Source organism: Mixophyes fleayi, chromosome 4, assembly GCF_038048845.1.
Source record: "Mixophyes fleayi isolate aMixFle1 chromosome 4, aMixFle1.hap1, whole genome shotgun sequence".
NCBI classification, from domain to species: domain Eukaryota; kingdom Metazoa; phylum Chordata; class Amphibia; order Anura; family Limnodynastidae; genus Mixophyes; species Mixophyes fleayi.
Window position 1 is genome coordinate 265,757,327 of NC_134405.1, and position 27,972 is coordinate 265,785,298.

Sequence of the window (27,972 nt, forward strand, 5' to 3'; positions counted from 1 at the left end):
AGGCTACTGGGAAAGATGGTGGCCTCCTTCGAGACCATTCCCTTCGGTCGAGCTCATTCTCGATGTTTCCAGTGGGACCTATTGTCGAAGTGGTCAGGTTCACACCTACGCCTAGATCTTCAAAAGATTTCTCTATCCAAGAGGGCGAGAGCATCTCTTCAGTGGTGGATGTGCCAGGATCACTTGAATGTGGGCAGATCCTTCGCACCTTGGTCGTGGATCATAGCCACGACGGACGCCAGCCTCAAAGGTTGGGGGGCGGTGGTCCTGCACCTCCGGCTCCAGGGATGTTGGTCGGTTCAGGAGTCGGCTCTCCCAATAAATGTATTGGAATTGAAGGCCATTCTTCTAGCCCTTCAGGGAGCACAATCCCTTCTTCAGGGCCACCCAGTCCGTATCCAGTCCGAAAATGCCACAGCCGTGGCATATGTCAACAGACAAGGAGGAACCAGGAGGGCAGCGGCGATGGATATCGCAGCCCAAATATTGGTTTGGGCAGAGCTATATGTTCCGGCAATATCAGCAGTTTTCATTCCAGGAATAGAAAACTGGGAGGCGGACTATCTATGTCGAAACCAGATGATGCCGGGGGAGTGGTCACTTCACCCGGAAGTCTTCCAATCTCTGGTTCACAGGTGGGGTCTTCCAGACATAGACCTCATGGCTTCCAGACACAACAAAAAGGTCCACAGGTTCTGCACAAGGGTAAGAGATCCCCTAGCGGCGGCAATGGACATCCTGACGATGTCATGGGAATTCAGGATGGGATATCTGTTTCCTCCGATCCCCATGCTTACTCGCGTCCTCAGACGAGTTCGACAGGGTTCCCTACCAGTAATTCTGGTAGCCCCCTTCTGGCCACGGCGTGTGTGGTTCGCAGAAATAATATCTATGGCGGAAGGTCCGGGATTCCACCTTCCGTATCGTCACGACCTTCTTCTTCAAGGTCCATTCCATCACCAGAATTTACATCAGCTCAATTTAACGGCATGGCTGTTGAAGCCAGCCTTTGGAGGGCTAGAGGGTTTTCTTTCAGTGTAATTCAAACGTTGATGCGAGCTAGGAAACCAGTGTCATCTCGCATCTATCACCGGATTTGGAAGGCATATATTAGATGGTGTGAAAGTAGGACATACCACTCGTCCTCCTTTCGCCTCCCTCGCTTGTTAGCTTTCCTTCAGCATGGCTTAGAAGCAGGCCTTAGATTAGGCTCCTTAAAGGTTCAGGTTTCAGCCCTTTCGATATTTTTCCATACGAAGTTGGCTGACTTACCAGACATTAGGACTTTTTTCCAAGGAGTTCTCCATATACAGCCTCCTTATGTCCCTCCTACAGCTCCATGGAATCTCAATCTGGTTCTGGACATGCTCAAGGGACCCCCCTTCGAGCCTTTGAAAAAGGCGAATTTGAAGTGTTTGACCTGGAAGGTCCTTTTTCTTCTGGCTATTGCCTCTGCTCGCAGAGTTTCTGAATTAGGAGCCCTGTCCTGTCGGGAACCTTATTTGGTGTTCCACGAGGACAGAGCGGTGTTAAGAACCCTTCCTTCCTTTGTGCCAAAGGTAGTTTCGGCTTTTCATCTAAACCAGGAAATAATTGTTCCGGTTTTCTCATCCACTTCTCATACGGATCAGCAATCGATGAAAAAGTTGGATGTGGTTAGAGCTCTCTGCATTTATGTTAAAAGAACTTCCCAGATTAGACGGACTGACTCACTGTTTGTTCTTTATGACGCTAATAAGAGAGGCTGGCCAGCCTCAAAACAATCCATCGCCAGATGGATTACGTCTACCATCAGGCAAGCTTATATTAATGCTAGCCGTGCTGTGACGGAGAGACTTACGGCCCATTCCACCAGATCGGTGGGGGCCTCGTGGGCAGCAAGGAATGGAGCTTCTGCGGACCAGCTTTGCAGGGCAGCCACCTGGTCCTCTGTCCACACCTTTACCAAATTTTACCAGTTTAATATATTTGCCTCTGCGGATGCAAATTTTGCTCGTAGTGCTTTACGAGCAGGGCTTTCAGAGTATTCCCACCCTTAGGGGGCTGCTTTAGAACGTCCCCATGGTAAGCAGTGTCCCCCAGACCGGATGAAGGAGAAAAGAGGATTTATGTACTTACGTTAAATCCGTTTCTCTGATTCCGTCTGGGGGACACTGCGATCCCTCCCTTCTGTTTTTGTTCTGTGTGTTCTTGTGTGACTGCCCTTTTTTATCTTGGGCTTGTTAAAACTAACTGGACAGGAAGAGGCAGGGGGTTTGTAGAGGGAAGGAGTTTGCCAGCAGTACTAAATTAACTAGTTAGGTGCCAACTCCCAAGCTCCCCTCCACAACCCATGGTAAGCAGTGTCCCCCAGACCGGATGAAGGAGAAAACGTATTGGCATTTATGTTCCATAATGAATCAGGTCTTACCTACATTTATAGCTACAACATGCTGGCGTTTTATAGCCCTGTGCGACATTAACCTAAACCCTTGTCTGCTTAGAAGCATTGATAAGCATTGATCCCCTCCACAACCCATGGTAAGCAGTGTCCCCCAGACGGAATCGGAGAAACGGATTTAACGTAAGTACATAAATCCTCTTTTTTATAAATCTGGAGAGGTGAGCCTAAACTTTAAGACTTTGTGGGCCTGAATCATTAAGGAACGTAAATTAAGATGCGCGCCATATTTTGCGTAAAATCGCTCTGTGTGCCCAGAAATGAACCATATGCCAGAGAATGTAGCAATGTCTAATTCATCTTCAAGCGCAAAGGACCCTTACTACAGCCTACAATTTCAGGGGCGGAACGGGGAGGGGACTGGGCGTATGCACGTAGTCAATGTACAATAAGGGCGTGACCAACTCGAGTACGCGCAGCAGTGTCCAGTTCACAGGTATGTGATTTTCAGTCGTATCACTTACACCCGACCTGTAGCTGGTGTAAGTGCTGATTACTAGTGATCACGGCTATGTATGCAAGCTAGATCATGTGTTTGCAATCAGAGGCATCTATACAAATGTATTTTATACACAGTAGACTTTAATAACATGCTAATAATTGTATTTTTTTATGTTCTGTTCTTAATAGTCATTAAGGACAAAACAGGTAACATATTAATTTTTTTTTTTTCATGCTTTCTTCTTTAATGACTTGATATTCCACATGTATTTTACGTATTCTACAGTGTATTGTCTGTTAGAGCAGAGCGGACCTAGACCCGTATTCATCAACAGACATATCCTGAGTTCGGGTCCATGTTGAATATGAACGTGCGTATAACCGGTATATGTGCATTTAAAAGGAAACGCGCAATATGTTCGTTTTGCGTTCCTTGATGATTTGGGCTCGTAGTGTTTACTCTGTTTTTATCTCCCATTTATAATATATGTAGACACTAAGGGGTAGATTTACTAAATCTTCTAAAAAGGAAACGTGAATATGTTGCCCACAGCAACCAGTCAAATTCTAGTTATAATTTTCTAGAATGTACTAGATTGATGATAGCTAAGTGTCATTTAATTTATGAACTACAAAAAGTGCACACCTACTTCGTTACTTGGGTAAGTGTGCACTCACTCCATGGTACTTTATACTGCCCCCAGAAAATTAATATGTGTATAGCGTTGCCATCCTGCAGATGCACTTGAAACTACACTTACCACTTTAGTACCACAACTATAGCTAATTTTAATTTCTCCAGGTGGGGCAATCGAGACTGCAAATTGCATCTCCCTTTTTAATCTTTTGAGAACTTTTTGTTATGGTAAATTATGGAAGGTGCAGAATGCTCTCCAAAAGTATAGGACAAAAATAGATATGACACCGTTAGAGATTTTGGAAAAATTAAGAGCAGGTACACCCCAGTAAATGTGCCCTTTCCACCCCTTGACAAGGAACACCTTGGATGCAGCCAACACCTCCCATTGGATGGTGCAAACTTTTGCATCTCCATAGACTGTGCCATCTTGTCTTCCAAACTTATCTGCTTCCTGCAAATCAAGGTGCAGTTGTGCGTGACAAAAGTAACTTCTATGGTTCATTCCTACCTTCCTCTGCTTTGTACTCATATCAATTTCTGCAGAGTCACAGGAACCAAAATTCCAGCATTTCCCATGTTCTAAAAACATTTTTTATTTTTTAAAAGTTAGTGTTAAAGAAAATGTACATATAGAACAACAATAGATATTTTTAAAACAAATAAGGTTTCCCCATTTTCTTTATGGTACAAACTAGAGGGGAGGGGGGCACAGGTCCAGTGCAAGGCAACAGTTCAAAATCAATTCCAACAATATATATCAAGTACAAAAGTTTAGGGCCTTGGACAGTACCAAACATCTTAATAGAATGAGGTGGCTTACACGTCATGAATGCTCCCAGTTCATATGACTATGAAAAAGACCCAGAAGTGGACTTGTACAGATAGGCATTTGCTAGGAGAAAGCTAAATAGGTGTTGGCACCCTTATTTGTCTGTGGCCAGGACGGTTTTCTCGGAAATACCAGGAGGCCCATATGGCATCAAAGTTAGCTTGTTTTTTATGGAAGCAATAGGTGATGCTTTCCATGCATGTGCTAGATGTAATTTTTGAGGGCAGAGCTAGGGGGGTCCTTGTTGCTTCCAGTTCTTAGCTAATTGCGTTTTGGCAGCTGTTAGAATATGAGATTCCAGTTTAGTTGTTTGCTTGTCTACGTCTTGAGGGGAATGAGGGAGCTGAAAGATATAGTGGTCTTTGGGTATTGGGTGGTCTGAAAGTGAGTTAATGATGGAGTGGAATTTTCTCCCGAAAAGTGTAATAAGGGGCAAGTCCACCGGATGTGGAAGAGTGCCTTTGTTGCCACAATTCCAAAAGCAATGTGGTTAAGAGATTGGGAACATTTTAGTTTTTCAGGGATAGAATATCACCTACTATAGAGCATATAAGCAGTTTCTTTGATACGAGTTTCTTTGATTTGAACTGGTGGCAATTCCATCCCAAACCACCTCCTGGCAAAATTCTTCATGGGGTGGTCCTGGATTCTTCTCCCAATCCCGATCATGTCTGCCCTGAGAGTCAAGTATAACCACCACAAGTAGATTGTACTGTATATCATATAGATCAACCCTTGCTTGTGGGGTATTTTAGATAAATTGATTCAAATGAGGTTAGATGCCTCAGGGAATCCGCAGGGGGACAGGAAGTAAGGACGTGTCTGACTTGAAAAAACTAAAAAAACAGTGGTCTAAGAGGAGGAAATTTGCAAACAATGTCATCTAGAGAAACCCAGGTATTTTGTACATTAAGGTCAGATGTTCTTTTTTTTAATTGCTTATATGCATGTGTGCCCCATCACATAGTATCCTTCCCACAATAGAAGTATAAAATAAGAAAACATATATACTGAAATACTACCAACTGGTAGGAACTAAAGGAGCAGCCTGCTGCCCTAGGCTTAGGCCTCTCCTCATACATTGGTATGTCTCTAAATTCATAGTAATCATCAAATTTAATGATTTTAGATACTTTACTGCTGGGTCTGCATATTTGATGACATGTATGCCAAGGATTTTGTCCTTCTAAGGACAATACCAATTGATACTACATAATACAGTTACACTACCTTTGTATCCATTTATTTCTCCACAAGAGTATTATTTATATAATAGCAAAATCCTTCAACAAGTCTTAACATATGGCATGTGTCACACAACACTACTGTTTATCAATGGCATATTTTTTATAAAGAAAAGAAAAGTTGGGTTAAAAAGCTGTTACAAGCTCTTTCAGTCAGACATAGCTATGAATGGAGAATGATGTTCCTGTGTCGGATTAGAGTGCTTCAGCTGCAGGTGAAAAAAAGTGCTAGCTTGGGCTAAAATAAAGGAAAGGAATTTGTATATGTTAACTTTGTAGCACTATTTTTATTTCTCTTTGATGTTTTAAAAAGTCCAATGTGATTTTAAGTAGAAGATGTCAACTATAAATTCCCACATAAACACTGCTGTAAAATAATCCAACATGAAGGCTCTCTAACGTTGAAATCCGTGTTTGGAAATGTGCCAGTTTTTCTGAAGCACTGTAATTTATTAGACTTGTTCCGCTTATGTCATTACTTACTATATCTGTAGTTTTGTTTTTTTTATACAGACAATGCAGCTAGCCACGTTGTCCATGTGTGTGACTCATCACTGTATTTCTGTTTGGGATTAGGCTTTATAGCAAACCTCACTATGCAGAGAGAATTCTTTCCAAGTGAAGAAGATGAAACTGGAGCAGCCAAAGCGTTAATGCGTCTCCAAGACACATACAGACTTGATCCAGACGTCTTTGCAAAAGGACATTTGCCAGGTTTGTGCAACCTAATACTTCTGAAATGATACTTGGCATTTTTAGTAATATCTAAGGATGCACGTTCTTATATTTATTTAAGAAAATGTCTAAGTAAATACTCTCTAGTTTTATGGGATGCCCATACATGCACGAATATTCTAGCCACATTTGCTTTATTATATTTTTTGGTGTTTTTTTTTTTTTTTTTTTTTTGTGGGAATGCTTACTAATACTAAATGAAAAAAACATGTTTATAATTTTCATCACTGCATTAGGATTCCCTTTCTTCAATCTGTTTTCTCTCTTTTATACCAATGGCTGCTTCTGACTTCAGGGGGTAAATGTATCAAGGTCCGATTTTGCAAATTCAGCGATTTTCTCGGGAGAGTTGAAACTTGCAGATGTATGAAGCTTGAGATTTCATGTAAAATCGCCAGAGTTGTGCTTCTGTCAAAATCGCTATTTCCAAAATCGATAGAGATCAAACTCCCGACTGTTTGCCACTCCAGCTATACAAGTCTCAAATGTATCAAGCTGTGATTAAGTAAACTCAGGAGAGTTTTTTTTTTTTAAACATGCTAGATATAACCCGCTGCTTGCTAGCAGTGTGTTGTATAAACACATCACTGTTACACTGCCTGTCCTACAGCCAGAGGTCCTGGCAGCTGTCAAAACAGTAAAAAATAGATCAAAATTTAAAAAAAAAAAAAGTGTGGGGTCCCCCTTCTATTCAGTTTTAACCCTAGTGCTGCCAGCCTACTGCTGATTCCGTGAAAATTGGGGAAAAAAATTGCGTGGGGTTCCCCCTATTTTCACGGAACCAGCACTAGGCAAACCAGCCGGGGTTGGTGGCACTATAGCAGGGGGACACGCGGCAGGGGTCCCCCTGCCATAATGACAACCAACCCCAGGCTGTTCAGCAATGGGCTGGATTCCCTAAAGAGTGGGGTCCGCCGAAAAAAACGAGCGGGCCCCCCATCTAGGGACATCCAGCCCAGTGCTGATAGCACTAGGGCTCTTCCTACACCCCTGGGCGGTGGGTGTAGGATAATAACGGAGATTATAGATGAAAAAAAACCAAAGAAACGCCATTTTGTTTGGTGGAGCTACAAGTCCCAGCCAGCCCGGGTGCAATAAATAGTGTGGGCATGCTGATACTTGTATAACTACAAGAATCAGCATACCCATGGCAGCCAGGGCATGTTGGCACTTGGAGAACCACAAGTGCCAACATGCCATGACACCGACTGCTTGCTGGGACCTGTAGCTCCACTAAACAAAATGTTTACAAAATCACAACACCCTCATTAAAACCACTAACATTTAATAAAAATAATAAACCCACAGTAAAGACCCACATTTACACCATATATTTTTATTAAAAATAATAAATTCCCAAGTTTTCTTCTTTTGTCAGCAGCTTTTAATCCAAAAATGACTGTCACCAAAGTCCAAAATAAATTTGTAATTCTCAAAGTCCATGCTTGTAATGTCACCAAAGTATTTTTATCCAAAAGTCCTGCTTGAAATCTCTTCAGTTCTTCTTGGGCCCAAAGCCTTGTTGATTGAAGTCTTCAGCCAGGAGGGCCCCTTGTTGATTGAAGTCTTCTTGTCTTCAGCCAGGAGGGCCCCATATTGTAAGATCCACGATTCTTCTGTTTTGAAAGAAAAAAAAACCAGCTGGACCGCTGCAAACAGCTACTAGCTAGAAGCTCCGATACGCAATGAGCTTAGCTCTTGCGCAAGGTCTATTTATAGTATTAGGGCATTTTCTCACAACCCTTTAAAAACAAAACCGGAATGAGTCTTTTAGACAATATGTAGTTCTCAAACTAAGGGGAAAAAGTCCCCCCCCTTCAGCGGTTTAAGGGACTTATAACCTGGATGAGGTAGTCTTTTGTGATCAAGTAGGATATGTGTGCTATGCCAGATATAAAGAAAGCATGCTCTCGGGCAAGTATGGATTATGAAGATAAATATTCTATCAGAGTGGCATTCTTAAGGGAATTTAGAAGACTCCTAGTAATGAGTCTAGAGAGATTAAAGAAACTAAATACCTGGGATGTTTAATCTAGATAACGTGTACATTTTGCTTAAACACCTTTTTTAAGTCTGTGGGTATGAATAAGTAAACCACTTCCACGGTAGCTGAGAAATCTCCAAAAGAGTATCGGGTAACCCATCACTGAGATTAGAAAAGTGATTAGTTTGGGATGTGAAGCTGGCACCTATAGCCAGTGATTCGATCAGAACTACTATACCTCTTGAAAATGGTGGTCCTCTATAGCAGAGGCACTCATACCCAGTCCTCAAGATCTTCTAACAGTTCATGTTTTCAGGATTTCTTTAATCATGCACAGGTTTCCTCACACACTCCAAAAACATACTAGTAGTTTAATTGGCAGCGATCTAAAATTGAGTCTAGGTTTCTATGTATGTATGTGTGTGTATGTTAGGGAATTTAGACTGTAAGCTCCAATGGGGCAGTGACTGATGTGAGTGAGTTCTCTGTACAGCGCAGCAGAATTAGTGGCGCTATATAAATAGCTGATGATTAATCTATTTAGTTTAATCTATTTTTCTGTTTTGGTAATCATCCCACCTGTTCCTACAGACAAAAATCCTGAAACCATTACCAGGTGGTAGCTCATGAGGACTGGATTTGAACAACTCTCCTCTCATGGATAGAAAGAGAGTGTTGTTTTAAAAATGTGGGATCACATTGAAGTCAGGCATGGATATGGCTTCAGTGGTCAGAGAGCTCAGACTGTGGGGAGAGACCCTTTAAACAGATTGAGCAGGCAATACATGTGAAAAGTATCGAGGTTATTTAGACAGGCATAGAATTGTTGTGTAAAGCATCTTTGGATACCATTGCTTTTACAGCAAGGATGATGGCATCAGCAGCAGTGGCTAAGTAGAGTCCTCTGATGATGCCTTTGGGTGTTAGATGCTCAGTCAAAAAATAGTGTAGCCATTATCCCTCTTTGGAGACAGATTAGACCCAATGATACAGAAGTCATCTGAGGTTAAATCTAACCACTTCCTACTACATACAAAGAGTCCTTTCGAGCATTCAGACTTAAAGAAGGAAGGACAAACCAGAGGGCTGCACAATGGCTATTGCCAGGATCAGTCCCTATTAACCCAAATAGAGAACAGAAAGTAGACCCACTCTATGACAGATTAATCGGTTTTGGGCTTTGCAAGAAATGGAAACAAGATAAAGTTCCATCAGTATACCAAGGGGGACTTTTGTTCAATCTAGGGCTCCCATAACCTCACCAGAGTTTAAAGCCTTCCGTGAGAGTCTACACATTTTAAGAAAAGTTGCCCGAGTCTACCTTGTTCGTTTAAGTTGGAAGGGCATAGGTTTTTATTCCAGATTCTTCCTCATCCTTAAATAATCAGGAGCCTTTCACATTGTTCTGGGCTTAGACTCAACAGGTTTGTCTGAGCCAGTTTTTTTTTGCATGGATCCTGTGAATTCTGTCCTCGCTGCCATCGGCTAAGGGGATTTTCTAATGTTCATAGACTTCCAGGGCACCTATTTTCAATTATCTGTTGCAGTTCATCTCAGTAAATGCCTCAGGTCATGGGTCAGCACTTTTTAGTACACCTACTTGCCCTGCTGCAATGTCCACAAGAACTTTTACCAAAGTGCTAGTTACGCTTGTTGCTCTACCACAAGTATGTCTTCCAAATAGGGTCATGATATGACCCTATTTGGATGACATACTTGTGGTAGGGAGTTTGGACCACGTTGTCAACTGTAGGACACATGGAAGAACATGGCTGGATGGTGAACAGGTAGAAAAGTCATCTCAACCCATCAAATAAAATTTGTGGGTGTTCATATAAACACCTTACAAAACAATTTCTCAGAAGAAAAGTATATCAAGATCAAGTTTCTGGCACATTAAATATAATAAGGAATGGACTTCGATTATTGGGAATGTTCTTCTCCACCATAGGAATCATTCCCTGGGCAAGGTTGCATCAGTGGAGTCTACAGTTTTAACTACTAACACAGTGGAATCACAAAAAGAACTCTCTGAATCCTACAATCACACTGTCAAGAACCACCATAAAGTCAGTTGCGTGGCAAAATTCAAAATTAAAGACGAGGAATTTTTTGAACCAGAATAATACTCATGACAGACACCAGTATTGCAGGCTGAGAAGCCCACTTTCTGTCACAAGGAGCGTGGTCACTAAATGAGAGAAAACTAAATATACATGTCACAGAAATTATAGTATTGAAGGCAGTTCAACACTTTCATCCTCAATTAAAATAGAAGAATAATGCAATGTTGTCAGGCAACATGACTTTTGCTAAGGAGGTACCAAACGCAGAACCATAAGTGTGGAAGTAGTAGAGAATCATGTCTTGGGCAGAAAAGAATCAGAAGTCATGCTTGGCGTTGTAGTCAAACGGAACATAATAGCTGATTACATCAGTCAAAGTGGTGTTCAACAAACAAGAATATCAAGCTATCTAAGTTATTCTCTTGACACAAAGCTTCAGGGTTAGAGGTTATAGACACGTTGACATTTTTCTATGCTCAAGGTACAGTTATTGCCACTAAGGGTTACATGTAGCATATCTTCTAAATAGGAAAAGTGGTATTGCCCATACCAATCAATCAGTTTATAGCTATCATTTATCTAACACATTCTAGAATATGATTGCTACAATCTAATTTGTTGCTATGGGCACCACTTTTCCTTTTTTAGCAGGTTTGATACATTTACCCGAGTGTCTTCTTAGATACTTAATTAGCCTCAGAGGAATTGATTTTTAATTTCTTTCAAGCAGTGAAGAGGATTCTTCCCTCTATTAAGCCCTCTGTGGCTCAGACATTGTGAAGAGCAATACAATTGAGAGTCCACTGACACTTTTTTAAACTAGTTCTCTGAGATGTATGACACTAAAGATGGTGTTGCAAATGGTTGCTCTTGCCTTCATGTTGGAGAATTAAAAGAACTGGTACAAGGATTCCTCTCTAAATATATATGCAGATAAGGTGGTACTTAGGACCAATCCAGCATTTCTGCCAAAATAATATCTGCATTTTAAATTTATTAGGAAGTCATACTGCCGTCCATTTTGTCCACAGGCAAGAGATGACAAAGGGAGAAAACTAAATATTTTGCAATGCAGAATAACTTTTTTGTGATTTCTGCAGGACCTTGGAAGGGGTGTGTCCTTTATAAACATGCCATTGCCAGATGGATGAGAGAAGTAATTATAATAGGCATGCAAGAGGAATGGGAGTAAGGTGACAAATTCTGAGTGCCCACTCAACTCGAGAGGGGCTCGGGCTTCATCACAGAGCTTTGCAAAGAAGCTGGATGAACATGTATTCATACCTTTGCTAGTCATTATCATCTGGATGTCTTGTCTTCTATTGACTCTCAGCTTTGGAGACATTTGGACCCATGTTGATATGTTTATATTCTCCAGAGACAGTAATTCAAACATGCAAGGGAAGAGGAGGAGCTGCATTACATACAGTCTCGGTGTCACAAGCCGCGACGGTATCCACAGCCACCGCGGCTCACTTCCTGTGCCCTCGGGCGTCCTGGCCGTCACCTTGACGACCGGGACGTCGCTTCCGCCCAGCGCCTGACCGTTGCCAAGGCAACGGTCGGACGCTTCTTCAGCGCGGCGTCCCAGCAGCATGGAAAGCCGGGCGCGTACGCGCATTGTTTGAAATCATCTTTGTTTAATCCAGCCTGGGGCTGAATTTACAGGCATTAGCCTGCAACTGTGTGTTTCAGGGACAAGCCCTGATTGGTCCTGCTCTGTACAGGCAATTAGTCTGCAGGAGTGCATATAAGCCCTGATTGGGCCATCTGTGTATTTAAGGCAGTGAGGTCTGCAGCCTCACTGCCGGTTATAGCTTCTGTTACCAGTCTGCTGACCTGCTCTGCTCCTTGTTCCTGTCCTTTGGATATTCTGTTGGATTGCCTGTGTATGACCCCTTGCCTGGATTTGGACCCTGCCTGTGTTTCTTGTGACCCCGACCTCTGGCGTGTTTACCGACCTTCCTGTTTGCCCGTGACCCTTGACCTCGGCTTGTTTATTGGATTCTCTGTCTGCTGCCGGCTCTCGACCCTTGCCAGAATTTCACTCCGCTTTCCTGGGTTCTCCCTAGTCGGTACGCACTTCACGACCCTCTGCTAGTCTGCGGCCAAGTCTGTCCCCACCACTAGGGGCTCCAGTGAACACCTGACTGGCAGAACAGACTCCGGGTTGTGCTGTACCGGCTAGAGGGGTTCCTAACACTGGGGGCATTTTTGCTTATCCTGCCTCTACTTAAACTAGAGAGGAATTTACCCCATTGCTCTGGCTGCTATGGAATATCTCGAGGAAAAGGAATTAACATTAACTATAATGTGCTTTTTTTTTTTTCTTTCATGAAAGGTGGTTCCGGTCACGTCAGCTGTTAGAGGGCTCCATGTAAGGCTAAACAAAATGTTAGTGATTTTGCTGTGTATTTTTTAAAATGCTTTTTTGTTCAGCTGAAACAATTCATTGCTAGAATCTATCAGGATGTTGATTCTCTGTGTATGTGTGTGTGAAAAATGCACTTATAATATTGCGGATTCCTAACTTCACAATCTGTTATTGATATTTTCTTACACTTAATATTTTAGGAACTAAATATGTTTCAACATTATCTGTGGATGATTGCTTTGGCATGGGAAAAATAGCTTACAACGATGGTGATTATTATCACACTGTTTTGTGGATGCAACAGACCCTGAAATTGTTGGATGGAGGGGAAGAGGCCAGTGTTTCTAAAGTGGATGTTCTAGACTACCTCAGTTATACTGTGTTCCAGCTCGGTGACATCCATAGGGCAGTGGAGCTTACTAGAAGACTACTAGTCCTGGGTAAGGGTGCAACCACCTTTTCTTCCCACTGATATATGCTAATTATTAGCTTGTATCTTCATTTTATATTGTCCAACTGTTTCTGCTTAATAGCATACATTATCTTCACACTGATCAATATAATCTATGTTTACCACTGGACATTTCTATTCACCAATTTACTGGTTTAGAGGTGTAAATGGACACTTATTATTATTCAGTCTCAGGGGGGTAATGTTTGTTTAAGGAGTGAATGTCCCAAAGTGGCCAATCACTTTAATGTTTAATGACTCTAGGCTCCAAGATGCCTTATTTTATATAATAACTTAGTCCAGACTAATTTTGTATGATTTATTGAGAAAGTTTCGTAAGACTGGCATGGTTACTCAAGCACATTGTATTGCAGAGTCTCACTGTTCTTTCTATTCTTCTAATAGAATCCAGTCATGAGCGAGCTGGAACTAACCTAAGGTATTTTAAGAAATTGCTTGAGGAAGACAGAACTGAAGAGAAACATAATGAAACCACCGACAATGAGTCTCCAAAGCCAAGTTCTGGTGTCTATGCCAGACCACTTGACTACCTGCCAGAGCGTGATACCTATGAAGCACTGTGCCGTGGAGAGGGAATAAAAATGGTACATAAGGCTATTGTAAACATTCTTACTTATTTTTTTATTTATAATGTGTGGGGCACACACCTGAGTGAGGTATTACAATCCTTCTGGAACTTTCTTTTTTTTGTGCTAATATGCATCAATATTTATTAACATTTAAATAGCACCAGCATACTCCTCCACACTTTACACTTGTGAACAAACACAGTAATAAAACAAGACTGGGTATCAACTGGACAAAGGTAAGGGGGTCTTGCTTGCAAGCAGCTCTTACGCTAGTTTACTGTATTGGCATGAAACCTATTATTGGGGCACTTGTGCTGTTATGTGCAATAGTTGTCAGTGGCGTTGGTGGTAGATTTTAAACCACCAGAAGCTTTTAGCTTTAACCAATTTGTTGATTTTATTTCAGAGCTTGTTGTAACAGATGATGTATACAGTTGGTCACAGTTGATGCTGACTGCAACAGACAGGCAGTATGAAAAACTTATGCAGTTAATGTACTTAAAAGTATTATAGTATGTGTGTATGTATATATATATATATATATATATATATATATATATATATATATATATATATATATATATATATACATATAGATATATATATACATATACATATGTATATGTGTGTGTAAGTTTGACACAAAAGTGTGTAGCTTCAGAGTTATCTTCATCTTTTCAGTTTCGTTGTCACTTGGAAGAACTTGCTTAGAGATTCCTGTCTGTTCATGCTCAGTAGTACGGACGGCTGGAGGCTGTCCCACTTCTTGTCTTCACTAGATCACAGGGTACACCACTACCAAGATGGGAGATGTAGCTTAGTGCTCCATATTAAGATGTGGATCTGGATTAATAAGATTACCTGAATGAATCAGCTGGAAGCCTTCAGAGCACCAGGTGTACTTCATGACTAATTTGAATATTTGAGTGCCACTTTCTCAGAATGCTGTTTCTACATCCAGGATGGTTCAAAAAGCTACATAGGGCTACGACGGCACAGAGTTCTTGAATGTCCAGCTGGTGCAGGCCTGAAGAGTTCAGAAGTCAAGATGGTTTCCAGTAGAGGTGATGTAAAATGCTAGATGATGCAGGGGCCATGATGGTGTAGGGGATTAGATGATGTTGAGGTATGAAAGTACACAGATAGGCAGATGAAGCAGGAGACTTGAGTAGATTGTAGACATGGCTGAGACCAGTTTCAGATGGTGTAGGCAGTCGTGGTCTCAATTTACCCTGGTCCAAGATGTATAAGCTCCACTCCCACAGATGGTGTTCTATTGTGCAGTGGTAAGAGCAGAGGTGGTAGGCCCCAAGACCTACCAAGTCCTGGCTCCCATGGTGCACTGCTAGAGGAGGGTCTGGAGCAAAGGGTCGAGACCAAGTAGACCAGCAGAACGTGGGTGAGTACTGAAATTCACTGGGGCAGTCTGCACAGTGACTGACTGATTCTCCTGTTGAGCTTGGTTGTGGCAGCGTCCCGGTCATTGGGTGGAGTTCTGGCCAGCAGATCTCCCTCACAGGTGAGGAAAGACAGTCCTCAACAGTGGTGTGAACGCTAGGTTGCAAAGAGGGTCTTTGCTCCCTGCAAATCGCTGGTGGTTAGGACAGAGGTACATCGGAGATGACCCATCTGGCGAGGCCCCCGAAATATGAATAATTTTATGCCCTAAGTGCAGGTCGAGTTCACCTAGGACACATCTGTGTCTGACGGCCATCTTGGCTTTTTAATGATCACAGTACCACTTTTCTTCTTTATGCTAATTATTAGTATTCTTCTGAATGAATCAACTTCCATATGAAGACTTGTAATATAACAGCACCGTGCATAAACCAAGACTTAATTAATATAGGTACATATGCACATTATATCATACATGTTTGTAGATGGATATATAGTAAATGTTGTTTAACAGAAGAATATTTCAACTAACTTTCAAACTTACTTCAAAATAAAAATATTTGTTTATGGGGTTTGTTTCTTGACAATTTTTGTAAATATTTTTTTATTTTGTTCTGAATAAAATTCTCTATTGTCTGCTTTTCAGATTCCCCGAAGACAGAAGAGACTTTTCTGTCGGTATCATCATGGAAATTGGAACCCTTTTCTCATCTTGAGTCCTATTAAGGAGGAAGATGAATGGGATAGTCCTCGTATTGTCCGGTATCTTGATGTATTGTCCAATGAAGAAATAGAGAAGATTAAAGAACTGGCTAAGCCAAAAGTAACTAATTAAAACTTCAAAGTATATTCTAACAATAAATTAATGTAAATAGTTGCGAGGCCTAAGACAGCTTAGAAGACATCTAGTAAAAATTAGGTAGTATACATATCAGAAGGATTTATATCCTATGTAATCCTAAAGAGGTCTCTGAGTCATACATCCGTACATCATCAACTGAATATGCCCAAAACAGTCTCTGAGGTCTTAGTGCCGTTGGTAGGCGCTGGCCAGGGCATCTTTTTCTAAACTGCCAGGGAACCCATGTTTGTCATGGAGATAATGTGTGATGCATGCAAAGTGCCAGATTCGACTTTTGAAAGCAGAGATAGAGGGAGATTGTATGTTTCCAGTTTTTTTTTTTTTAGCTATGTGAGCTTTTGCAGCTGTAAGAATATGGGATACCAGTTTTTTTTAGTTTGGGTAGTAATGGCTTGTGGGGGCCAAGAGTGTAAAAATATCCAGGGATCTCTTAGGTATTGGTTCTTCTTAGAGTGTACTTTGTTCCAGAAAGGTATGATGTCCACCATATGTGGAGAAGACCTCCCGTGTGACCGCAGCAACTCTGGTCAGAGGATGGGAACATTTTGGACAATTTTTCAGGGGTATAATATAATCTGTAATATATGTAATAGAGCTTATACGCATGTTCTTTTATCAGAATTGATATTCTATGTTCAAGTGCATTTTATTGTACCTCAAACCATTTATTAATCCCCCCTCCATTTTTTTTATTTATCTTTTTTTAAAATTACTTTATTGGTCATGATATCAATTTAGACATGTTTAATTTGATTTATAATATCCTTAGCATTGACTTTACAATATGGGGTATGCTATAGTTTATAGGTTTTAATTTGGTAAAAGAAACCTAACATTTTTACTGCATCGTTGTGAACTGTTTATTCCAGAGACAGCTGCACCCGTTAGTCGAACATTTTCTTGGTGTCAGACTTTAAATTTCCAATAGCTTTCCATGCTGGAAAACTTTGAATGGATATACCTTGTTTTATGTCCTCCGTTCATCTGTCGTTAGTGTTTCAAGTGCCATCATACCCTGGCAGCCATGGATATGCTGGGACTTGTAGCATTACACACTCTGGCATGCCCAAACACTTATAGGGCAAGCTGGGACCTGCAGTGCAATAAGGACAAAGTGATTATTTAATCATTTATGTTTGTTTATTAATCCACACCCACATTTCAGGGGAATATCCCTAGTGTGATCAGCATGGGACCGATTTGTCCTAGGTGGAGGAGGTGCATGTTTCTTTTCAGACTCGATCCCTCAAGGGAATTTAGCGCTGTGTTGAATTGCCTAATGCTGTTTGGTCATATCACACAGGGACCCCATGTTGCGGGGTTTTCCACTATAGTGCCATCAACCCTTGCTGCTGATAGTGCCATCAACTACAGTCTAGTGCTGGTATTGGCAATTTCAGGAAGACACAATGCTTTTCTAGGCCCTAATTCTGGCAATGCCAGCCTAGATTGGTTGTATTAGAAAACTGATTTTAAAGGGGTCTGTTTGTCTGTTTTTTTACACATAATGGCAAGGTCCATGCTGATGATCATCATGGGTCTTGCACCAGGGGGAAGCAGGCACAACACCTTCTAAGAATCATGCCTGCTTCCGCCTCTCCTGTTCCTTCCCTCTCCCGTTCATCTCTTGAAGCATAGAGGTATGCAGTGGGGAGATACCTCTCAGTCTGCAAAGATATTTTATATATAGGACATGGGAATCCCTGTTGATGGATACATGAACAACTTCTTGCAGTGTAAGCAGTACCTTTATTGTGACAGTATACACTTCCGTCAGGATGACACCAGGCAACTTAACACTATCTAGACATAGTCCTCCTGTCTAGATCCCGGCCACACTCTGGCATAGGTCGCACTGCATAAGTGCACAATTCAGGTTTCTCCTCCTTACCACTGGGGGACACTGCGACACATTGGGGTTTAGTAGTGGGTGTGGGAGTTCAGGCACTAAAAATAATCTTCTATGATTTTCCTCTCCTCCTCTACTTAAGCCCCTCCTCTCCTGGACACCTCAGTCTTTTTTTAGTGCCTTTAGGAGTTAGACACTTTGGGTATAGGCCCAGTTTAGTTAGAATAATTTCATGTTTTTATTTTATTTTTCTGGATAGGGTGCCTCGTGGGGATCGATCTTAAGTCCCAGAGGGGTGAACAGTCTGTCGGCTTCCTTCACTTGGGTCCCTGCGAAAGGTAACATGCGGCTGTGCCTTGCTACCTTGCACTCTCTTGCTGGCAGTCCATCCCCTAGTAATGAGCAGAATCTTTTTTTGCCATTAGGGCTAAGAATGTCGCGGAAGAGTTGCAGGATCCATCTCAGGCCGCGATAGGACATGCCAGCAAGCTCCCTCCTCGCCCCCCCCCTTTGTGGGCAACAAGCAGCGGGGGTCAGTGCGCTCCGCTCTAAATATAGAGAGCGGTGCTGCCGGAAGGAGAGGAGACACGCGCACACACTGCCTGGGCATATTAAAACTAGTGAGTGTGCAGTAGAACCCGTCAGCCATATATAAAGATGCGCTGATCGGGCTGAGAGGGAGAAGCGAACATTTTTATTTTTTCTCTTTGCAAAGAGGCGGATCTGGAGGAGGAGCTACCGCCTACATATTCAGGTCTCTGCAGCGTGGAGGCGCCATGTTTTAAGCATATCTCGTGAGCTGCAGGTGGTTTCTCTCCTCTGTCTGCCTCTCCATTGTTGGGTATCATTAATTTATGTGAAAAATACCTTATGTTTTGCCACTGAAAGCATGATAAGCATTCACTAGCAGATTGTTTACATTGGAGAGAGGTTGTAATCGGTACTTTTTACAAGTTTGTAGCCTGGTATATAGATCTGGTTTCAAATCTTGCTGTACTGTTTCTTGCTGGTTGGACAGTTTATATTTGTGTTGTCAGTTAAAACTTTAATACTATTCAGATATGTCTAACAAAGGGTCCTCTGATAAGGGATCCTCTGGGGTGTCTGTGTTGTATTTTACCTGTGCCAAATGTGGAATGAAGCTGCCGACTGGACAGCATGACAAGAATGCCCTTTGCACTGAATGTAAGGCCGGAGCTCAGGAGCGTCCCGCCCTGCCACAGACACCGGCTGCCATGGAAGAGCCGCTCTGGGTCAAATCCTTTGCCTCAACTGTGGAGAGATTTACTGAGTTAATGTTACGAGCCTCAGAGGTACGTGAACACTCTATTGTTAATTCACTGGTAACCAGCGTAGCTCTCCCAGAGGAGCAGTGGGCCGCACATTCAGGGGCTCTGCAGTGCAACCATGTAGAAAGTGCAGGCACTTCTTCCCAGGGTTCTACAGCTCTGAATGAAGAACGCTTGCTTTTGGACTCCCACAGGGCCAAACTGAGTCCTACGGGATGTGAACCAGGGTCACAGTCTAGACTCAAATCATTCCTCAGATGACGAAGGGGATTTAGAGCTGGATACGCAGGAGGAAGATTGGCTCAGCATAGCGTCCACCTCTGCTAATAATATAGACAGTCTTATCCTAGGTATTAGAAATACATTAGGATTCCCAGACCCTGAACCAGCGGCTCCCTCTGGGTTTTCCATATTTAAAAGAGCCAAACTACAAGTGGCATCTTTTCCACCCTCGCAGAAATGGTGGAGATGGTGACGGAAGCCTGGATAACACCAGGTAGGCAGTTCATGCTGCCAGGCAGGTTTAAGAGCCTTTACCCAATTCCAGTGGAAGGTTCTGCTAAGTGGAAGGCGTCTCCTAGAGTTGATACGGCTGTTGTTCGTTTGTCTTCTTCGGCAGCCATCCCTACACAAGAACGGGTGTCTCTGAGAGATCCTACAGACAAAAAGTGTGATCATGCTCTCCGATCAGCATACATAGCTTCTGGTAGCATGTTCAGACCCACAATGTCCATTGCTTGGGCAAATAGGGCGGTCCAGACGTGGTCGGAGCAGTTGGTCTTGGCCGTGCAGATCTTCTCTCCTTGGCTCAACATATCCAGGAGACTTCTGATTATGTGGGTCAGGCTACCATGGATGCTGTAGAGGTAAATGCTAGAATTGGCGGCCTGATTATTGCATCACGGCGTTCCTTATGGTTACGCTCATGGACCACGGATGCAGACTCAAAAAGGTCTCTGGAGAGTTTGCCCTTTGAAGGCATTACTCTCTTTGGAGTTGGAGCGGAGCTTGAAAAGGTAATGGAGGTAGCCACTGGGGAAAAAGTTATATTCTCCCTATGGGGTCCCACAGGCCTTGTCAGGCTCGGTTTCATTCCTTTTGCTTCTTCTCCCGGGCCCGATTGGGTGCACCCAGAGGCCAGTCCACTGCCCCTAGAGGAGCAAGTGGCAGAGGCAGGGGCGTTCCCAGAAAGGGAGCTTTTCACCCAGGAGATAAGCCCTCAGCATGACTCCCACGCCCCCACTCAGGTATCCGTGGTGGAGGCACGACTGCTTCGTTTCAGGAGCCAGTGGTGCTCAGCCACGACGGACGCTTCGACGCGGGGGGTTGTGTCAAGAGGATACATCATAGGCTTAATCCAACCCCCCCTACCGAGGTTTTTGTCATCCCCGGTCCCCGCCTTCCCCCTCAGACGTCAAGCACTTCTGAAGGCAGTAATAAAGCTGCAGGAATCGGGCGTCATAGTTCCTATGCCAGAACAGGAAAGAGGTCGGGGTTTTTACTCCACTCTCTTCCTGGTACCAAAGCCAGACTGATCCTTTCGTCCTATTTTGAACCTAAAGTCCTTAAACAAGTGATTGCTCAGAGGTTCAAGATGGAGTCCCTCAGATCAGTCATTGCAGGCATGGAACAGGAAGAATTCCTGGCTTCCATCGACATAAAGGATGCGTATCTCCATGTCCCCATATGGAGTTGTCATCATCACTGGCTTCGATTTGCGGTGGGACCGGCCCATTTTCAGTTCAGGGCCCTCCCCTTTGGCCTGGCGTCAGCTCCTCGAGTATTCACCAAAATCATGGCCACTATGGAGAGTATTCTAAGATTAAAGGGAATAACTATAATCCCTTATCTGGACGATCTTCTGTTAAAGGCCACGTCAGCAGAAATCTTAGCTTGCCATGTGCAGGCCACGATGACAGTAACCCTGTCTGCAGTTTTTACCTACAGACTGTCAGCTGAATACCCAACTTCTCTCTTAGAGGCCTGTGGCAAACAACTCCCTTTATTACAAAATATACACACACACATACATAACATTTATATGTCTACCAGGGCATGCACAGTACTGAAAAGAGCATTTTGGACTAATGTCCAACCCTACATAAGTCAACCTTATCATCAAGCTTCAAAACATTCCAATTGTAAAGCGCTATGGAATCTGCTGGCGCTATATAAATACATTTTGATGATCATACTGTGACTGTTTGTGGTAAATTAACAACATTGATACTAAATGCTACAACATTGCCTAGAGCAGGCCTGTCCAACCTGCGGCCCTTCAGGTGTTGTGAAACTACAAGCCCCAGCATGCTTTGCCAGTAGACAACCTGCTGATAGCTGGAAGGGCATGCTGGGACTTGTAGTTTCACAACATCTGGAGGGCCGCAGGTTGGACAGGCCTGGCCTAGAGGATTCTACTCCTGTGCAGGTTTTTATATTAAGCGATATTCATGGTCTTTACCAGTTCGTACTTGCTTTTTGTATACGCCTGCTAGATTAAAAATAAGGTTTTGTCAGTTAGAATGTAAGTCAAATTATACTTTCAACCTTTCTACTCTCATTAATGCTACAGTTAAACTGCAGTTGGCCGTGTCAGCCATTTTGCATTGAATATAACTTGCTTCTGAGATGACTGGCAGGATAGGAGATGTAAGAGACAGGTCAGAAGGGTCCGCTTCCACTGGTACACCTTAATGCATAGGAATATAATTTTTTCCTGTTCATTTTGGGAATCGTTTTATCTTTCAGCCTGCTGGTTAATATATTTCCTTTGTAAAAAAAAAAGGGTTTTACTCACGTGTCGAAGTGGAAATCTTGAGACTTTCAGTTTCAGCTTATGGAAGCTAAAATCCAGAAAATATGGATTTGGAAAATTAAATTCTAATATGGAAAACAGTAGAAATAAAATAGTTTAAACTACTTTTCCAATGTCTTTCAACAGGAATTTAATAGACATGGCCACTGACCCCCCCCCGTGTTCTGATTTTGGTTTTGAATCTGGATTAACTTCGTGTTTTGGTTTTGGCAAAATCGCCCTTGCGTGTTTTGGTGTTAAATAGCTATTTTTTCCTAAAATCCCCATTTTTTTTATTTTTTTTTGCTAAAGTCACATAATTTTTGCTTTTCCCCTCCTACGTTATTATTAACCTCAATACCACTAATTTCAAGTCATTTGCAGTCAATTTTGAAAATCTCACAGGTCACAATATTATTTTCATACACTTTCAGACAAAGACTGCTGCGACCTGGTTGGATGCTAAGCGACAGAGCAATGACACAAACACACAGCAGTTCCTAGCACATCTAGGAGACATTGCCACACAGCAGTGGCAGAAAAGAAAAGTGTGCAAGATGGAATTGTCCTTGGATCATGAAATCTGTTCTGGTTCATTTGATCGCTCCACCCGTTCCTTGGATAACTGTGGTAATTCTACAGCTAATACATGGCGACAAGCGCTGACCCCCCCTCCCCCTCAGGATGCATGCTTTTATCAGACCCAGACCAATACAGGGTGCCAGACAATGCATTAAAGAGAGCCATTGTAATTCACAGCAACCAGCAAGTTGATCACTGAGCTTCGAATCAGCCCCAATTCCCAAAAAATTATAATATAGTTAGGTACCTTTGATGTAAAGTGCAGATTACAAACACTTTATGCAATACTGATGAAACATCTGCAAAGTGGAAGGTAATACATATACACATCTATTAAGACATTTATGCTTTCGTTCCTTCTGCAAGCAATGTTGTTCTTTGCTAATAAAACTGTTGTTTTTATACCATTCCAAAAAAATTTAAATAATCCTTCACCATTCTTTGGATGTTGATAGTAGGATCAGGTGGAGTTACAGGAGAGGTGTCAATAATTCTGGTCAATTCTTTTACAGTAGACAAGACCAGATCATCATCATCATCATTTATTTATATAACGCCATTCCGTAGAGCTTTGCAATTGGGAACAAACATTAATAAAACAGTACTGGGTAATACATACAGACAGAGAGGTAAGTGAACCCTGCTCGCAAGTTTACAATCTATGGGACCAGATGTCAAAATGTTCTGCTGTCATCTGCATCTTCCCTGGGAAAGCAAAGTTTCCTAGCAGCAGTTGAGTCAGAAACTGAAGGAGGAGACACCTTCCTGTCACCTAACACATCTTGCTCACCAGGAGCTCCTTGTATCTCTTCTTATCTGGGTCAGTTGGAAACAAAACAGGGAATGTGATGGAATTCACCTAGCTGTAATGTTCTGACAATATTGGTGGCGTTATCAGAAATAACGTATCCTGAGGAGAGTCCAAGCGGGATAAGCCATGTTGTAATGACATCCCTTAGTTTTTGTAACAGATTGTCAGCTGCATGCTTCTTAGTGAAGCCGATGATACACAGAGTAGCCTGACTCTGAAAAATGTGACTTACTTGGGTACATGCTGCTGTTCCTGCTGGTGAAGACGAATTACCAACCTAGTGGACTATCATATAATCTTTAGTTTGCCCAGTTCCGCTTGTCCACATATCTGTACAGTGGGTAGAATGGCATTTTGTAGCCCAATAATTACATTTTTATGAACCTTCTGGTAGAGGTGAGAAAAAGCTAGTTAATTTCTAGTAAAATGGTGTCGAGATGGAATTTGGTAACAGGGACACAAGACCTCAAGTAACTGTCTAAACCCAGCTACATTAATAGTGGATATTGGACGCAGATCTAATACTAGCGTAGTCGCCATGGCGTCTGTGATCCGCGTTGTGATGGGATGACAGCTTTCATACTTTCTTCCTCTTGTAAAGGATTGTTAAACAGTCTATTGTTGTAAACTACTAGTAGTCATCTTCTTGGTCTGCTTCTGGGATGAAGATTCATGTCCAGCAGCAGCAGCAGTGGGACTAACGCTCAAGAATTCTTCTGAGGAATCCAGGATAGTGGAGGAGTCATCTAGCCTTAGCAAATTGGATGCAGGACTAACTCTGATCGCTACTAAGGATATTGATGAGGACGGTGTTTTTGGTGTAGATTGCAGGTGTCTGTATCTAGCTGAGAGAAGGGACCTAGCTGATGATGGACTGCTTGTTGTCTTTATTTTTAGCATAAGTTTCTGATTTTCCCAACAGCTTGCCATGAACTCTCTTCAAATGGTGTAACATGGATGAGGTTCCTAGATGGTTAAGGTCCCTACCTCTACTGACTGTGGCTCTACATACGCTACAAATGGCTAGATAACTGTTGTCAGAATTTGGGTAAAAATAATTCCACACATAAGAGGTGGAGTTTTTGGTCTTGTACCCAGGCATGACAATGGCCTTCTTATCACGTGCAAGAACTGCTTCCAGTGGTGCAGGACTTACACAAACAACATCATCCTCATTAACATCCTCATTAGCACCCTCATTAGCTGCATAAATATCCCCCTAATCCTGTTGCAACTCCAAGGTGACATCATCAATGTGTGTGTCACCGGCTATACTTGGGCTGTTCATGCACACATCTGCAGAAATGCTCAGAGGGGTTTTCTTTATGGGTACGCTATCAAAAAGGTCAGGATTACACATGGCACTCGTGGATAGACACTCCTCAGGGATTTGTGTTATTTCTGAATCAGAACATACATTTTCCTCTAATGCCTTACTGTTTTCTTCCAGCTCGGCTTTTACACGTAAAAGTATTTGGACACCACTTTTGGAGTCCGAATGACAAGGTGTTGCTTGGTCATGACTGACCTTACAAGAAGATGCCTCAGTGACAGTTGCAGAACTAGCACACATAGAGAAAGGCAAAGGCCTCATTCTTTCCTTGCCACTGCGTGTTTAGAATGGCATGTTGGCAATTTTATTTTTTTCTGCAGACATCTTTGCCTGAATTACAGGTCTTTTTTTTTCTTTTGGACAAAGGTAAAAGGTGTTTTTCTCTCACATCCTTTGGGGGACACCAGGACCTTGGGGTATAGAGTAGGACAGGCGAAACGCTACCGATGTCTGGATTCGGGGAGTGGTGAACCAGGGTTACAAGATCGATCTGCTCAGTCTTCCTCCCAGACGGTTCTTCACCACAGGGCTTCCGTCATGTCTGAGAAAGCGATTGGCTTTAACAGAAGCGATTCAATCCCTTCTGTCTTCCAGAGTGATTATTCCGGTTCCTCATTCTCAAAGAGGTTTGGGGTTTTATTTTAATATTTTTCTCGTGACAAAATCAGACTGCTCGTTAAGACCGATTCTCAATCTAAAGGCTTTGAACACTCAGGTCAGAGTGCCCAGCTTCAAGATAGAATCTTTACGCTCGGTCATTCTCGGCATGGAACAGGGAGAATTTATGGTGGCTCTAGACATCAAGGATGCATATCTCCATGTGCCTATTTGGAAGGGTCATCAGTCCCTGCTGAGGTTTGCGGTTCGGTCAGAGCACTTCCAATTTCAGGCTCTCCCGTTCGGTCTCGCCACAGCTCCACGAATCTTTACCAAGATCATGTCGGTTATGGCTGCTCTGCTAAGGGGCAAGGGGATTACAATCATCCCTTACCTGGACAATCTGCTTCTAAAGGCAGATTCTTCTCAGAAGCTTCTGTTGCATATTCAGGTAGTAATCCAGACCCTGGAGTCACACGGTTGGATTATCAACTTCAAAAAATCCAAGTTGATCCCATCCCAGCGGATGGTGTTTCTGGGTCTCCTATTCGATACCCGTCTGAGACGGGTATTCTTTCCTCAGGCCAAGATTCTAGCTTTACAGAGGATGGTGAAATCCCTGTTGGTGGCAAGGAGACCTTCCATTCATTTTGCAATGAGGCTTCTGATCAAGATGGGATCGTCATTCGAAGCAATCCAGTTTGCTCCGTTCCATGCACGACCGTTTCAGTTGGAATTTCTGTCGCAATGGAACAAATCTCATCGCAATCTGGCAAGTCAGGTTTTTCTCCTGTCTCCGCAGATGAGTCAGTCGCTGATCTGGTGGCTACACAGGCAGAATCTCACCAGGGGCCGCTTGTTCTCAATTTGGAATTGGATTCTGATAACAAAAGATGCCAGCCTTCGGGGTTGGGGTGCTGTATGTCTTCAGGCTCAGTTTCAGGGGCTTTGGACTCCCAAAGCGTCCAAGCTTCCAATAAATGTCTTGGAACTGCGCGCAGTGTTTCAGGCTCTAAGAAGTGCGCAACACTTGCTGCAGGGAGAGCCAGTAAAGATCCAATCGGACAATGTCACAGCAGTGGCATATCTCAACCATCAGGGCGGCACCAGGAGTCCTTTGGTCATGAGGGAGGCTCACAGGATATTTCTGTGGGCCGAAGCTCACGTTTTGGCACTTGTTGCCGTCTTCATTCCCGGAATAGAAAATTGGGAAGCAGACTTCCTAAGCAGGCAGACTCTGCATCCAGGGGAATGTTCTCTCCATCCGGAGGTGTTTCAACAGTTAGTGGTGAAATAGGGTCAACTGAATGTCGACATAATGACATCTCGGTTGAATCACAAGGTTCCCCGCTACTGTTCCCATGCAAGAGATCCCGGGGCAGTCGCGGTAGACGCTATATCCGTCCCTTGGAAGTACCGCTTAGTGTACCTTTTTCCTCCGATAGCCATGCTTCCATGAGTACTGAAAAAGGTGAAGGGAGAGGGTGTTCCAGTAGCGCCGGATTGGCCTCGCAGAGCTTGGTACACCAACGTACTCTTCATGGCAGGAGGTCGGTCGTGGCGGTTGCCAATACGCCCAGATTTACTAACCCAGGTTCCCTTTTGTCATCAAGGTTTGCATCGTTTGGCTTTAACGGCGTGGCTGTTGAAGCCAGGATTTTAAGAGCTAAGGGGTTTTCGAGTCGGGTGGTTCAGACCATGCTTCAGCCAAAATATATCATCGAGTCTGGAGGACATATATTGGTGCGAAAAGAAGGGGTATCCTACATCTTCTTTTCGTCTTGCCAGGTTACTCAGGTTCTTGCAGGATGGCTTGGATGCAGGTTTGCGTCTTAGTTCTCTTAAGGGTCAGGTGTCAGCGCTTTCAATTTGCTTTCAAAGAAAACTTGCTGTTATACCTGATGTGCAAACTTTCATTCGAGGTGTTCTCCATGTTCAACCTCCTTATATTCCTTCGGTTCCGCCATGGGATTTGAATTTGGTGTTGAGGGCTTTACAGCATCCACCGTTTGAGCCTTTGAATACAGTAGATTTCAAATTTCCTACTTTGAAAACGTTTTTTCTTTTGGCCACTTCTACGGCACGCAGAGTTTCAGAACTTGCGGCTTTGTCTTGCAAGCCTCCTCTGCTAGTTTTTCATGAAGATAGGGCAGTTCTTCACACTAAGCCCTCCTTCCTTCCTAAAGTTGTCTCTAAGTTTCATTTGAATCAGGATATTGTCATCCCGGCTCTAACTGATTCCTCGTCTTCCGATAACGATGAGTCTATTCGTTATCTTGATGTTGTTCGTGCCTTGCGAATTTATGTTAGAAGATCTCAGAAGTTACGTAAAACTGAGGATCTTTTGATTCTTTATGATGCTCACAAAAGAGGCTGGCCAGCTTCTAAGGTGACCATTGCTAGGTGGATTACGGCTGTTATCCGCCAGGCTTACAGTGGGGCTGGGGAGACTGTCCCAGATAATCTACGGGCGCATTCTACAAGATCTGTAAGTGCTTCCTGGGCGGCCCGCCATGGTGCCTCCAGTGAACAATTGTGTAAACGTGGTCTTCTGTACACACTTTCACAAAGTTTTACAGATTTAATGTGTTTGCCTCTAGGGATGCAAGTTTTGAGAGAAGGGTGATTCGGCCCGTTTCTTCTGAGCGTTCCCTCCCGTGAGA

The 27,972-nt window shown here is 43.0% G+C and overlaps 1 protein-coding gene across 7 annotated transcripts in view; it reads left to right on the forward strand.

The window, feature by feature from the left end:
* The window catches only part of P4HA2 (prolyl 4-hydroxylase subunit alpha 2), a 317,788-nt gene that overhangs the window by 106,275 nt on the left and 183,541 nt on the right, over nucleotides 1–27,972 (forward strand). For all 7 annotated transcript variants that reach the window (XM_075209734.1, XM_075209735.1, XM_075209736.1 and 4 more), the window contains 4 exons: nucleotides 6,171–6,308; nucleotides 12,954–13,193; nucleotides 13,610–13,809; nucleotides 15,839–16,015. In XM_075209734.1, the coding sequence (XP_075065835.1) occupies nucleotides 6,171–6,308; nucleotides 12,954–13,193; nucleotides 13,610–13,809; nucleotides 15,839–16,015 (755 nt within the window). The remainder of the gene's footprint in view (nucleotides 1–6,170; nucleotides 6,309–12,953; nucleotides 13,194–13,609; nucleotides 13,810–15,838; nucleotides 16,016–27,972) is intronic.